The sequence below is a fragment of the Cuculus canorus genome, chromosome 14 (assembly GCF_017976375.1).
Source record: "Cuculus canorus isolate bCucCan1 chromosome 14, bCucCan1.pri, whole genome shotgun sequence".
Lineage (NCBI taxonomy): Eukaryota > Metazoa > Chordata > Aves > Cuculiformes > Cuculidae > Cuculus > Cuculus canorus.
In genome coordinates, this window is record NC_071414.1 from 12520677 (window position 1) to 12533286 (window position 12610).

At 46.7% G+C, this 12610-nt stretch overlaps 1 protein-coding gene across 1 annotated transcript in view; it reads left to right on the forward strand.

The window, feature by feature from the left end:
* Nucleotides 1–337: 337 nt before the first annotated feature.
* ADAM19 (ADAM metallopeptidase domain 19) overlaps nt 338–12610 on the forward strand; it is a 30925-nt gene continuing 18652 nt past the window's right edge. Inside the window, exons 1-3 of the mRNA XM_009565246.2 lie at nt 338–461; nt 827–900; nt 3571–3641. Of these exons, the coding sequence (XP_009563541.2) occupies nt 401–461; nt 827–900; nt 3571–3641 (206 nt within the window). The 5' untranslated portion in view covers nt 338–400. The remainder of the gene's footprint in view (nt 462–826; nt 901–3570; nt 3642–12610) is intronic.

Genomic DNA, 12610 nt, shown 5'->3' on the forward strand with positions numbered 1-12610 from the left:
GCTCAGCTATAAAGGGTTTGATAAAGTCACATATAAATAAAGAAATAAATAAGCAACTAAAGCCTTTGCGGCACTCCTACAGGAGTGTCCTGACAATGATTTAGCTGCTGCCCTCCGTCAGGTCCCCTCTCTTTGCTACCTTTTGAGACACAATGGACTTCTGAGCAGGCAAAAGAGCTGGGAGGGGGATGCGGGAAGGAAGTTTTGCAGGGGGGGAGCCCCAGAGAGGCGCCGGTGGGCAGAGCCGCTCTTGCCCCCGGGCTGCATCCCCGTAGGGGCGGGGGGGGCGGGTGGAGGACGAAGAGGAAGATACGGGTCGGTGGTGGGAGGAGAAAGCGGCGCCGGGCGGGTTTTATACAGCGGAGCGGCGGCGGCGAAGCGCTGTCTGCTGCCCGGAGCCATGCGGGGCCGGGGGCTGCTCTGCGGCATCGCCCTCTCGCTGCTGCTGCGGCCGCTGCCCCGTGAGTGCGGGCTGCCCTCCGCCCGGCACCAGCGCCCAGGGCTGCCGGGGACCCCGCGGGTGCCTGCGGGAGGGAGGGGTGCAGGGATGGAGGGGTGCATGCGTGGAGGGAGAGGTGCATGCATGTATGCGTGGATGGAGGGATGCAGGGATGCATGCATGTATGCGTGGAGGGAGGGATGCGTGGATGGAGGGAGGGATGTAAGCACGGATGGAGGGATGTGTGGATGGAGGGATGGTTTGTTGGGGGGATCCTCCCGCTTCCCTCGCAGCCAGCGCAAAGCTCTCCCTTCCCGCTCCGGTTCCGTGCCCCTTTATCTCCCGGGCTCGGCTGGGGTGGGGTGTGAGCGGCTCCTGTCCCCGCAGCGGCCGGAGCGCAGCGGCAGCCCGAGGTGGTGGTGCCGCTCTGGGCAGCCCCGCGGAGCCCCGGCAGCCCCCAGGTAGGTCGCTCCCAGCGCTGTATTTGTTTTCTTATCAAGCCTCCGCGTGGTTTAGGGCAGGAGGAATCACGTCGCGGTTAGCACAGGACCTTTTGATGGGCGTTTGGGGGTTTTTGTTTAAACTGAGCTCTGTGACAAGCCGCAGGGGTGAGCCAGAATGCTCATCTGCAGCACCGGGAGCTGCTGCTGCTCTTCCACATCCCGAGAAAGGCTGAGTGGGCTGACTGGCACAGCTCTGCACGGAGCGTGAGACGGCTTCTGGCCGCTTGCTGTCACCCAGTGCAAAGACTTGTAATCATTTGCCCTCTGCTATGCTCTAAAACATAGGTCAAGCCTACCTATGTGCTTGTAAAAGGGGAGAGGGGCAATGCAATCAGTGGCATTTAGGGAGCAACCGAATAGAGGCATCTGCTTTAGGAGGAGATGAATCGCAGCTGTGAGGTGCTGCGCTAAGAAAAGCTAACCAGCAGCTCAGGTGTGTCTAACTGTGCCTTAGACACCACAGGTATCAACATAGATCTCGGCCCCACTTCTTATACGGATGGATGAAGTGGTGTGTCCGTGGTCTGCAGCCGTTCTGAGAACCGCTGGGCTGCCACGCTTACGCATCAACCGCAAACCACAGTTCACCTTCCCAGTGTTTGCATTGCCACAATCAAGAAGTTATCTGTTGCAACATCAAATGCAAGAGGGGAATCCACATGGTGTTGTGTTGTGATCCAGGAAAAGGGAAGCCACAGCACTATGCTAAGGAACAATCATGGCATCTCCCCAGGTGGTGGTGTTTGGGGGCTTATGTCCTTTGCATATGATGAGACTTTCTAAAACTTGTCAAATGAAGAAAAAAAAAGATACAATGAATCCTTTATGATCCTCCTTCTCTTAAAAATGTTCTTGTAATGCTGCTTGGAAGTTTTACTTCTCTTTATTAGTGATACGAATACATCTGGACAGCGTTTCCCCTTATACAAATTTATAGGGTCTCGGGGGTCGTACTTGGTTTGTTTCAGGCAAGTTCCTGTTGGCTCTGAGACCAGCGTTAGCAGAGCTTACGTACAGCTGGGATATCTCAGTTACACAGCAATTGATGGACTCTGAAGCAGTGGGATTATCGAAGGCAAAGGGAAAGCGTTATTAGTAACAATGATGTTTGCACAACCTTTGTGAGGAAACCCTCACCCCCTCCAATTATGGGCAAGGCAGCCTCCATTGCTTACATATTAGCAAAAAAAACAGACTTACCCCTACACTGCTGAGCACCTGTGGTCCAGTAAACTAATTAAGCCCCTTGGAACTGGCCATTGTTGTATATATTAAATGTACTAACTTGTTTTGCATCATCTGTGTGGGCTGGTGTGATGTCCTTTAAACTGAAGGAGAGATGAACAAAACCCAGAATATAAGCAGGGAGCTGATGAAAAGAAAAGTTTGTAACTGAGCTTGGAATCGATGAAGTGGCATCAGAGCATGCCTCTGGGATCACGGATCTTTCAACAGAGCATCCTATTCAGTCAGCCTTCCTTTTTACTTTGCCAGTCGATCTGTTCTGAAAAATCCCCCCCAACACTGAAACAGGAAATAATGTGAGTGATCATCTCACCAGTTTTGATGATTTTTTTTTTTTTTTGGTTTGGTTTGGTTTCTTCCATCTGAATAGCAAAGTCTGTTCTTATCAAAGGGGCTGTTTCTCTCCTGGGGAGTTGTATTAATACATTTCTTTCACGAGAAAGCTCTTGGACCCAGAAATCCCCAGCTGACCTTAGCGAGTGGTCCTGCTTTCAGGGAGGTAAAACTGGAGACCTTCAGCGGCCATTATTTGACTTATTTATGATTTTTTTTTTTAAAATACTGGTTTTAGTGTATATATTTGGCATTGCACTAAGAAAGTGACATCCTTTCTGCTAACACAAGTAGGTCTTGGGGAGCCTGCTGTTCTGTGTCCTCGTTCAGAGCCACAGGCAGATCGCAAACAGGGCTGTGCCCATGTGCTTGAACACTCTAGAAAGTAGCTATCATGGTTTCTGGTCACTTGGCAGCCTGGGACTAATCCAAAAGTAGCTGTCAAATACTGTCTGAACAACAGCTAGAGCCTAAAGCTGTCTAAGGGCCCCTGCTGCATGCATCTTACTGGCATTTTCTGTGAGTAAAGGAGTTTGAAGAAAATCTTTGAGGCATGATTCCTCTTGTCCTAAAATAGGCTCTTAAAAATGCCATTTTCTGCTGGTACATCAAAGGGAGTTTGGATTAACTAGCTCATATATTTGACTTGGAAAACTCTGGGGCAAGTTGGGATGTCCAGGATGTGGTCCTGAGCATGGTGTACAGGGGAAGAAGGTGCAGTGCACCCCTTCCAGCCAGCTGCGCCTCCAAGAGCTCCAGCACCAGGACTTGGTGCCATGTCTATGTCCATCCTTCCGCCTGAGACACCAGGGTCACTAGCTCAGGTACAGCATCCCATCAATGTGCCTGTACTTCTGGCTCTGTGTTAGCATGGCTGGAGCTGGGGCCACCACACTCCATCTCTTCTCTTCTCCATCTCTGAAGATTAAAGCCTTCCTCTGTGGAGGAAAGCAAGGAGCAGTTTAAGATCAGGATAACAATTGGTGTTTCTGGAGGTGTTCATAATTATGGTGATGTAGAAGTAACGGGCACTGTTTCTTTTGCACACAGCATCCACTCAGAGCTGAAGTTAAGGTGAAGGCAGAAGGCCAGGAGCTCATCTTGGAATTGGAGAAAAATGGGTAAGTGTGCTTGTGCCTTGGATTCTGGCTTGTGATCTCACTAAAATAATGAATAAGGCTTACAGTGAAATCAACAGGAAAACATCCGCTGACTTCAACAGGGATTTGATAAAGACAGGATGAGGAAGTCCTTTTCTGGATTTCAAGGTTATTCCAGGTCTGAGTCCCCACTGGTGTAAATCAGCCAAGCAGTGCTGACTCTAATAGAGCATTGTCAGCAAAAAGCAGACGGTGACCTGGCCCTCACCGTGTAAACCTATATTTGCATCATAATTCTTACTACATTAACTAGAAAATGTTGCTGATGTGAAGTGCGCTATTTACCAAATGGCTCAATGCTTTAACATCAGTGTGACTGTAATGAGGATTTTGTTTGCCGTGATCTGAAGAGGTCCTGCTCCGTTTCCTAGGAGGAACGATCTGGCAATTTCAATTCCATTAGTGCCCTTCATGCTAAAGTAGATTGAAAAAATGCTTTTGCATTAACTGAAATGCAGCCTCCTCTCAGGCATGATACAGCAATCCTGTGTGATATCGTAGGGCGTGATGTGTATTGAGTTCAGCTGAAGCTGCAGGAGATTAGGTTGTTCCAGAGGCTTTCTGTCCAGTGAGTACATTAGTTTCCAGTGGTGGAGCAGCAGCTGCAAATTGAGCTGTAAGAAGCTTGTATTTGCTAAACAGTCCATTTGGGCTCCAGTCTTTTATTTACTTTTAAACGATTATGAAAATCTATCTATGGAAGCACAACCAGATGTTTATCTACTAGAACCAGTAGGAATAATAACTTTTGAATAATGACCGTGGTTATATTTTAAATGTATTGTACGATCATCCCAACCATAGAGCTCGGGGGCTCAGCTTTCCTCCTGAAATAGTGAAGTGTCAGAAGATCTTATTAGTTCTGATGGAAATCCATAAACCTGAATTATATTCAGGGCATTTTGGAGGAAAGCCACATTTTTCTTAGTGTCGTCTGCAGTACAGACTGAAATCTGATGGCTGATGAACAGAATGTACCCTTCAAGGTGTTTTCTGTAATAGGCCACATAAACTACCAGGAGCTTTGGAGCTGCAAGAGCTGGACACATTTCCCAAGCAGACGTGCACCTGCGTAGAGCTAAACAGAAACAGCTATAAATTCTGTGTGTTTTGGCATCTCTCAGCTGGGAAAATAGAGAAGTGGTAGAAGACACCAGGCACCACAAGCACTGCTAACTCAGTTCTGTCTAACGCAGGGAAAATAGCTGCTGCGGATGATAGTGGTCAGGACTGAACCTAGAACCAACTTAACTGCTAGAGCTGCTGGAGGTCTCCTTCCTGGTGGAAGTCAGGGCTTGCATATTCTGCAGTCACTGTGCAAAGGTGAATTTGCTTCTGGCACAGCAGAAGCTGGCAAGAGCAAGGATCCTTACGGGCTTAATCCACTTGTGCTTCAAGCACGATGACGTAACCTCCAGGTGCCTTGGAGCAGTGCTGTGCTATTTCCAGTGTAGCCAAACTTATTGCTGGTGTTTGTAAACAGAATTATAATAGTGGGAGGGTTTCTATTGTGTTTATTTCCTGAAATGCATTTTCATTCATTGAGATTGTATACACATGGGCTTAAGCATGCGCGCACACTTCCAATGCGGGGTGAATCACCTTACTAGGACTGATTAAATATAGCAAGTGGTTTGGAGTATTTTATTTTTATTTTCTGTAAAAAAAATGCAAGTGATTTTTAGATGGCAGTGCTTCACGTGAGAGTCTTCCCAGGTTTCATGTCCTTGTTCAAGAAAGGTGATGGCAGGATCCCAAAATGCAAGTCTGAACTTGATTAAACGAGAGGCTCTGGAGAGCCCCCACTTTTCAGAGACTTGGGAAAGTGCAGTAGTAGTTTAGAGACGCTCAAAAGAGAAACAGGGAAGCAAGCAAACATCAAGTCCTTGGGAGACCTGTGGATGCGTAGAGCACTTCTAAGTAGGTGAAAACTGCTGCTTCTTGTCTAAGCTTGCAGTGAGGTAGAGTCAAGCCCAGGTCCTCAGGTTCCTGCTTCCCAGCCTGGGGTGGGTGGGATGTCATAATCCCTACAGCTTCAGTAGAGATTTGCTTTGAAAGAAACATGCTGTTCACAATATGTGGAAGAAATGTTGACGCCCAGCCTGTAATTTCTCATCCTATATGAAAAGAACATTGTGTTCATTCATAACGGTAAAACACAAAAATTATTGCATATGTTTCTTCAGAGCTGTGTACAAATGTGTATTTTGTGATAGGCTCAGCACACATCTGAGTTTGGGCTTCGTATATCCATGAATACAGTTATTGCATTAGCATAATATTGCATTACTTCCTGTTCAGGCATTTGGTAAGAAGGCAAAACCACACTGTAGTTCCAAGTAGAATTCACAACATTCAGCATTTCTGAGTAATCACAAATGTATAACCCCCAAACGACTCAGGCTTGTTGTAAATGCCTCAAAACCATGTCCTGCAGCTGCAGGATTGGAATGCTCAAAGCTGCACAAACAATAAATATATGGAGAGATGCCTATAAAGCAGCTTTAAATTTGGCTGGGAATTATTAGCGGAAGAATCTGAGTTGCAAAGCTTGGATAAAAACCTAACTTTTTAAAGGCATTTTCATTTGTTAATAAAAAGCAGCCCTGAGCCAAGCAGGGAGGGGATGCTGAGACGCTCTGTGTGTGTGTGGCAGTGCTGCTTGGTGTGAGCCTTTTCTTTCTGCTGAAGAGAAGAGCTCATATTTGCACAGCAGAAACCAGAATTTGTCTTCTCAGCCGAGTGCAGATAAAGTATCCACAAGTCTTTCCTCCTTCTCCTTTTCCTCTTTGCCTGTCTCGTAGGGAGAGCAGACTTGCGAAAGGCCCACTCAGCTTCGTGGGGCAGCTGAGGTTTGTTTCTCCATGAGAAGTCACCTTCTCCAGGGGATATCCATGCCTGTGGGTGAATTCTGTGGGCAGCTTGGGGCATTGCTGTGGTTTGACTGTGCATTTCAGCTGCGTATTTTACCTGCCACGTGCCTGCTCCAGCCACGATGGCTTGGGATGCTTGGTGGCAGAGCCCAGTGGAGATGTGCAGCAGCTGGCTGAGCACATCGCCGAGGAAGGCCAAAGCTGAGCTGGTCTGACCTTGGGAGCAATCCAGATAGGTATTTTTAGGCAACTGGATCTGATAAGGAGCACTATCATTTCCAGTCTCTCCTGTGGCCCCACCTCGGTAGGTGCCAAGCACTCCAGCCTTGTTTGATGCTCTCAGCAGTGCAATAAGAGATTTGTATGTCACTTGTGTTTTGCTGTTTTTAGCTTTTGCTAGTTTCCAGTGTGTGAGGAAGAGGGGAGCTTGCTGCCTGCTTCCAAGCAGGAAGGGCATATGAGATTATTCCACTGATGGCTACACATCATCAGTGTCTAATGGGCTTCCTGCTCAGGAGCATAAGGGTTATGTAAAGGAGGGAAATTGAGTTTATCCTGCTTTACTGTCTCTTGGAGTCATCAGGAAAACAGGATTGGGACCTGGAAAGCCCTAGCTGCTTCTCAGGCTCCTGATTCCCTTGGGATATTCAGTGATTTCTCTGTGTGGGGCAGGGAGGAAGAGGTGAGGAAATGGAACCCTTTAAATCTTTTGCTCCTTGACTCATTATCAGACAGGTTCCCATTTATTTTATTTCCTTTTTCCTCTCCAGGCAACTTTTATGGTTCCCATTGGTAAGCTAGGAGGATATATGACAAATTTTTCTTGGGTCCTGTAACATGATTTAGGCAGTGAATACCACAGATGATACAGACGGCCCAAGAGGGTGGAGAGTCTTTAGCCTGTGATATTTTTCCATTCTTTACGTATAGCTAATTTAGTTCCACCTCATTAGCTGGGGAAGCTACTTTTTCATTCCAAACTGCTGCTGTTCACACGATAAATATCTTCTCAGATTTATCAGCAAAGGCTCTTGAGGAATGGAGCTTAAGAACTCCAGGCTTCATCTGGATGAGACTCACCAAGAAAAAGTGTTTGGATTTCGGGGATTTAATGAAGTGCCAGTTTTCGACTGAGGAATTCCAAAGAGGTGAAATCTCTGATTTCCCACTAGTGGGAATATGGAAAGCAGGCCTGACTGCTCATGTTGTCATAGGTTATGTGTTGGTGGTGTTCAAGATGGGGTCACCTCAGGTTTGATAATAAATTCTGACTTTAGGGAATGTAGAAGTCCCTGGGAGCTCAGGGGTCAAATTCCCCTTCTTATCCTACTTGGATCTTGTAGAGAGGCAATGGAGTGGGGACCACAAATTACAGATGGAAATCTGATGTTTAAATTTCCTTGCGAGAGTCTATTCCCTCCACCCCCAGATGCTGGCGGCCTGGCTGGACAGATTTATTGTGATTTGTGGAAAGGGACAGGGGAAGACATGCAAGAGACTGTAGGCTTCACTTCTCTTGATTATAGGACTCAAAAATTAAGAGTTGATGTCTCTCATGAGAGCTTCATGGATCATTTAAGCTTTGTTTTTTGGGAGCAAATAAAAAAATGTCTGTCTCTTAGATACTCACGGGTGTTTTTAAACTGGCAGCTGTTTATGCAGTCTGGGCTCCTCTGTAAAATGAACCCAAACAAAGTTGCTCATGGGACCAAATTATAAAAAAAATCCTTCTTGCTTCAATTAGCAAGAGTACCATCATGCCACTGGGGCCCTTCCAGTGCCTATGGATTGTTTCTGGCTGGTGGAGATGAGCGTGTTCACAATGATCCCTTGGGATGAAGAGTTTTGAGACCCTGTGAGACTTATGTTAACAAATGATGTTTCACAGGCATGAGAGAACTGTTCCCATTTATCAGAAACATAGGGGTGAGGTTCTCCAGAGCAGCTGGGAGATGCGCACTCCCCCAAATGAACATGGTCATGTAAGCAAGGCCCCAGCTTGCTTTCTGCTGGTTTTGGGTGTGTTGTGCAGTCCCTTCCCCCCGCTGTTTCTCTGCTGCTCCGCAGTGTCCGGATGAGCTGGAGGTCATACTTTTGCACTGTCCCCAAGTGCCATGGGGGCAGTTGCCTGCCAAGAAAGCTGGGGTTTGCCCCATGCCTGCCTCTGCTGTTGAATGCCATCGGCTCATGTGCATTATGTGACCACCCTGGCGTGGTGTCTCGATATGGCAAAACAGAGCTGTGCTGCACTATAATGTCTGCTCTGCACAGCGGGGCCTTTCCAAGGAGCAGCGCAGTGAGCATGAGGAGGGGGGTTTTGTTTCAAACAATGATATCATTGACAGGCTGGAGTGGGATCAAGATCACTCCACATTGGCCATCAGCAGAAACAGTCTCAAGCCATCTGTACATTATGGCACCGAGCCACTCTTCCTTTGTTTGGCTTCCTTTCCTGTATTTAACCCGGCTCCCAAGGCTTTCTGGGGATCGAATCCTGCCAAGAGCTTGCTATTCCACCCTGAGCTGAGCTCTGGGCCAGATCTTGAGGGAATGACTGATCTTGCCAAAAGCTGGTCACTGCTGGGAGGGTACAAGGGCTTCTCTAGAACTTCTTGAGCGCTCTTGTGTAGCTTACCTTGGCCTCAAACAGCCCCGCAGAGCTGCAGCTGTGATCAAGGTTTAGCAAAGGAGAATGCTTCCATCCAGAATCATCTTTTACTCTGACTTCATCAATTCTTCATGCTGATAACTCCTCTGACAAGGGACTCCATGCTGCCTTTTAGGAAGATGATGTGTGCTAGCAATCTGCCAGCTGCCTGACTGGATCTCAGAAGCCTTTAAATGATGTTGTTTTGCATCCAAACTTTTGCAGCTTCATCTCAAGCTGCTGGAGAGGTAGTCACTGAGACATAAAATTTAACAAAGAATAAAGGTTGAAATAGTGTTGACTTTTTCCAGGCTTTCCTTCTCCATCAAGGAGGTGAGCTCCTCTGGAAACAGTGAATAAGGTCTGTCACCACTTTGTAAGGCTGAGCTCCCTTGGAATTAGCCACTCAGATTGGCAGTGATCCTGTCCTGAAATGATGGCAGATAAAGGCTGCTGCTAAGGGCCCGGGGGTACGTGTGTCTCACTAGTCTCACCTCTTTATCCAACAACTGGTACACATGCAGAAGAGGGACAAGACTAGCTGACAGCTTTGTTGCACTCTGAGATGGAGATAAAGCTTCTTTTCTATTTATTTACCGTTTGGTGGAAAGCTTGATGCTATCTGAGGAAGTAAGCCGGGCTGGGAATGAGTTTTTCACAGGCTCTGAAGTGAGATAGAACCCCAAGGGTGTTGCAAGATGTCCTGTTGTTTTTCCTCTTTCCTCACTGTCCTCCCCACCGCACACCATACAATGCACTGTGTTAGCCCTTCTCAGCAGTGCTGCGAAAGCCCCAAGGCTCTCTGGCATTAAAAAAAAAGGATTGTTTCAGCTCAGGAGAATAAGAAACTGGACTATTCACAGGGAGACTACAATGTAGGATAGGATTCAACAGGGGGAGAAAGGCTTGAAAATTGTTACAAGGCACTGCTCAGCCAGATGATGCATGCTTTTGGCTCAGCACATACGTACTTACCCCTAAAAATTCAGGCAGATCTCTCAGCTCCTTAATCCACACTAGAAGGGGCTGGAGCCTGATTCTGCAGGTAGGAAGAGATGTGCATGGACTGTTTGTTGCGTGGCGTCATTCTGTGCCCTGAAACATGGTTTGCCAGTCTCTGGTGCTCAGCTTGTGACCTGGCTTGGTACTGGGGCTGAGCAGTAGTACTCAGGCATTTTATGGTAGATGCTAGAGATAAAATAGCTATTCATAGTGAATGCTTTCCAAGAATAAAGAAGCAGGAAGAAAAGCATGTTTGTTTGGGAATGAATCAAGTAGACTGTGCAAGCCTCAGCTACTGGAAATCCATGAGCTGGTGTCTAATTCTGGCTTTAGTATTACTGGGCAGATGCGCACTGGTTTAGTGTCTGCTCTAGAGATGGCAGTTTCTGACACAGTCCAGATACCTGCCAGAGCACATTGCTCAATGTAATTTCCTGCAAGTTAATGCAATCTCTTGATTAAACATTTGTTTCTTGCAGCTTCATGCTGAGCAAGCTACTGCTGTCAGGGAGATGAAGGGAATTATGTTCTGCGAGATGGTGCTTCTGTGCTTATCTTTTCAGTTTACAGACCTGAGACAGCTGAATGCAACAATCTTGCCCTCTGATCACTGATGGGATCTAGTGATGGGAATTAACACATCAGAAAGAAACAAAATGAGCTTTTCTCGGCTACGCTGAACTTTGAAAGTGTAGATAAAAGCTGTTGTATTCCTGACATCAAAAGCCATCACATGGAACAGTGGTACACAGTTTTGTCTGACACTAAGCCATCAGTACGTGTTCAGTGTCTGAGCCTTTGGATGCCAGATGGGGAAGCACTTTCAAATTCTCTCATTAAAGGTTGTGTTTCCTGGTGCTCTGGCCTAATTTAATTAGATATCCCAAGCACCCAGTCCCTTACACAAACAGAGGCTTTCAAGGTAGATTAGACCTGACAGCCGCATAACAAAAACCAAGACAGAGGGAAAAATCTTTGGTTTCACTTGTGATACAACTCCATCCAGCCTAAAGAAATCAAGTGAAGAGAAGAAGAAAACTTGTTCTTCCTTGCAGGTCATAGTTCAAAAATCTGGTGCATGAAATGCATTAAACAGCGATGCAGAAGGACTGAACTATAGCTGCAGTGTTGCTGGGATCGCACCGTCCAGGATGCACGTGGTATCCTCGTGGCATGGCAAATGTGACGCTTTGGTGGCCTGACAGCACCGCGGGATTGCTGCAGAACTGTGTTTCATAGATGGGTCATGTTCTCTGATCCTCCTCCAAATTTTTGGAAGTAAAGCAATTGTTTTAAAGAACTATTTTAAACCTACATCTTACTACCGCTGAGACAGGCACAGGATATAACCTTCTTGGTTTGACCCAGATTTTGAATTGCTGTACTTTTTTTACATCACTGTTTAGCAAATGCAGATGTTCAAAAAGAAGGGGAAGGCTGTTTCCTCTGGAATCATATCAAAATGCTTGCTATTTAGTGCACAGGAATACTTTTATAGGTTTTAGTTCTGATCCTGAGCTGAAGACAGGGAAAATACTATCTATATGAGGATGACACAAATACATTTAAATTGGGGGATGAGCGTTTTCCTAGGACAAAGATGTGAATTGGCTTCTGGGTAATTGAAAAGTTGAAATGCAGATGCAGATTGCTTTATAATTGTGCTCGGACTGGGGCACAGGGAAGAGTCTGGATTTGAGCTGGGAACTCACTCCAGTGCCCAGATGTGTCCTGAATTGGCTTGTGCTGTGCACGGTACACTGAGCTTGGTGCTCTGAATCTAATACCCAGTATACCTTGGGCATGATTTTGCAGTGCTAGAGGAAACTCATCTCAGAGACTTGCACCCATTAAGGGAGGAGGATGATCTTGAGTTTACAGGATTTTTCAAAGTCCTCACATAAAAATTGAATTGTTTGCTGCTCATTGCAGCTGTTGGAAGTGGATTTTGGCACCTGATCAAACCCAGGGACAGACTCTTCTTTATTATTTTAATTTAATAAATGTCTAGAAAGAGCACTTAGGAAGATGGCTCACCGCGCTCTTTCAGGAGTGCACACGCTCCACGACAAGTACTCAGCTCCTACCAGGACAGCAGATAGATAGATGTGGCAAGGTCAACTATATTTCCATCATCTGACCCTCTGCCATCACAGCATGCTCTGCACAGGGAAGCACAGCCTGGGGACAGCGTATTATCAAGCCCCTTGCAGGTGGAAAGGGCTAATCCAGAGGGGGAGTGCAGAGAAACAGCTATCTCTTGGCTGGTGTCCCCCAAATACCTGTCTCCTGCCTGCCCTCTCTGTGCATTGCAATTGGTTTTACGTTGCAGGTAGCAAACAGCAACTGCCCGATGTCCACAACAATGATTCACAGCAACAGGAATATTCACAGTGACTTCAGAAAGG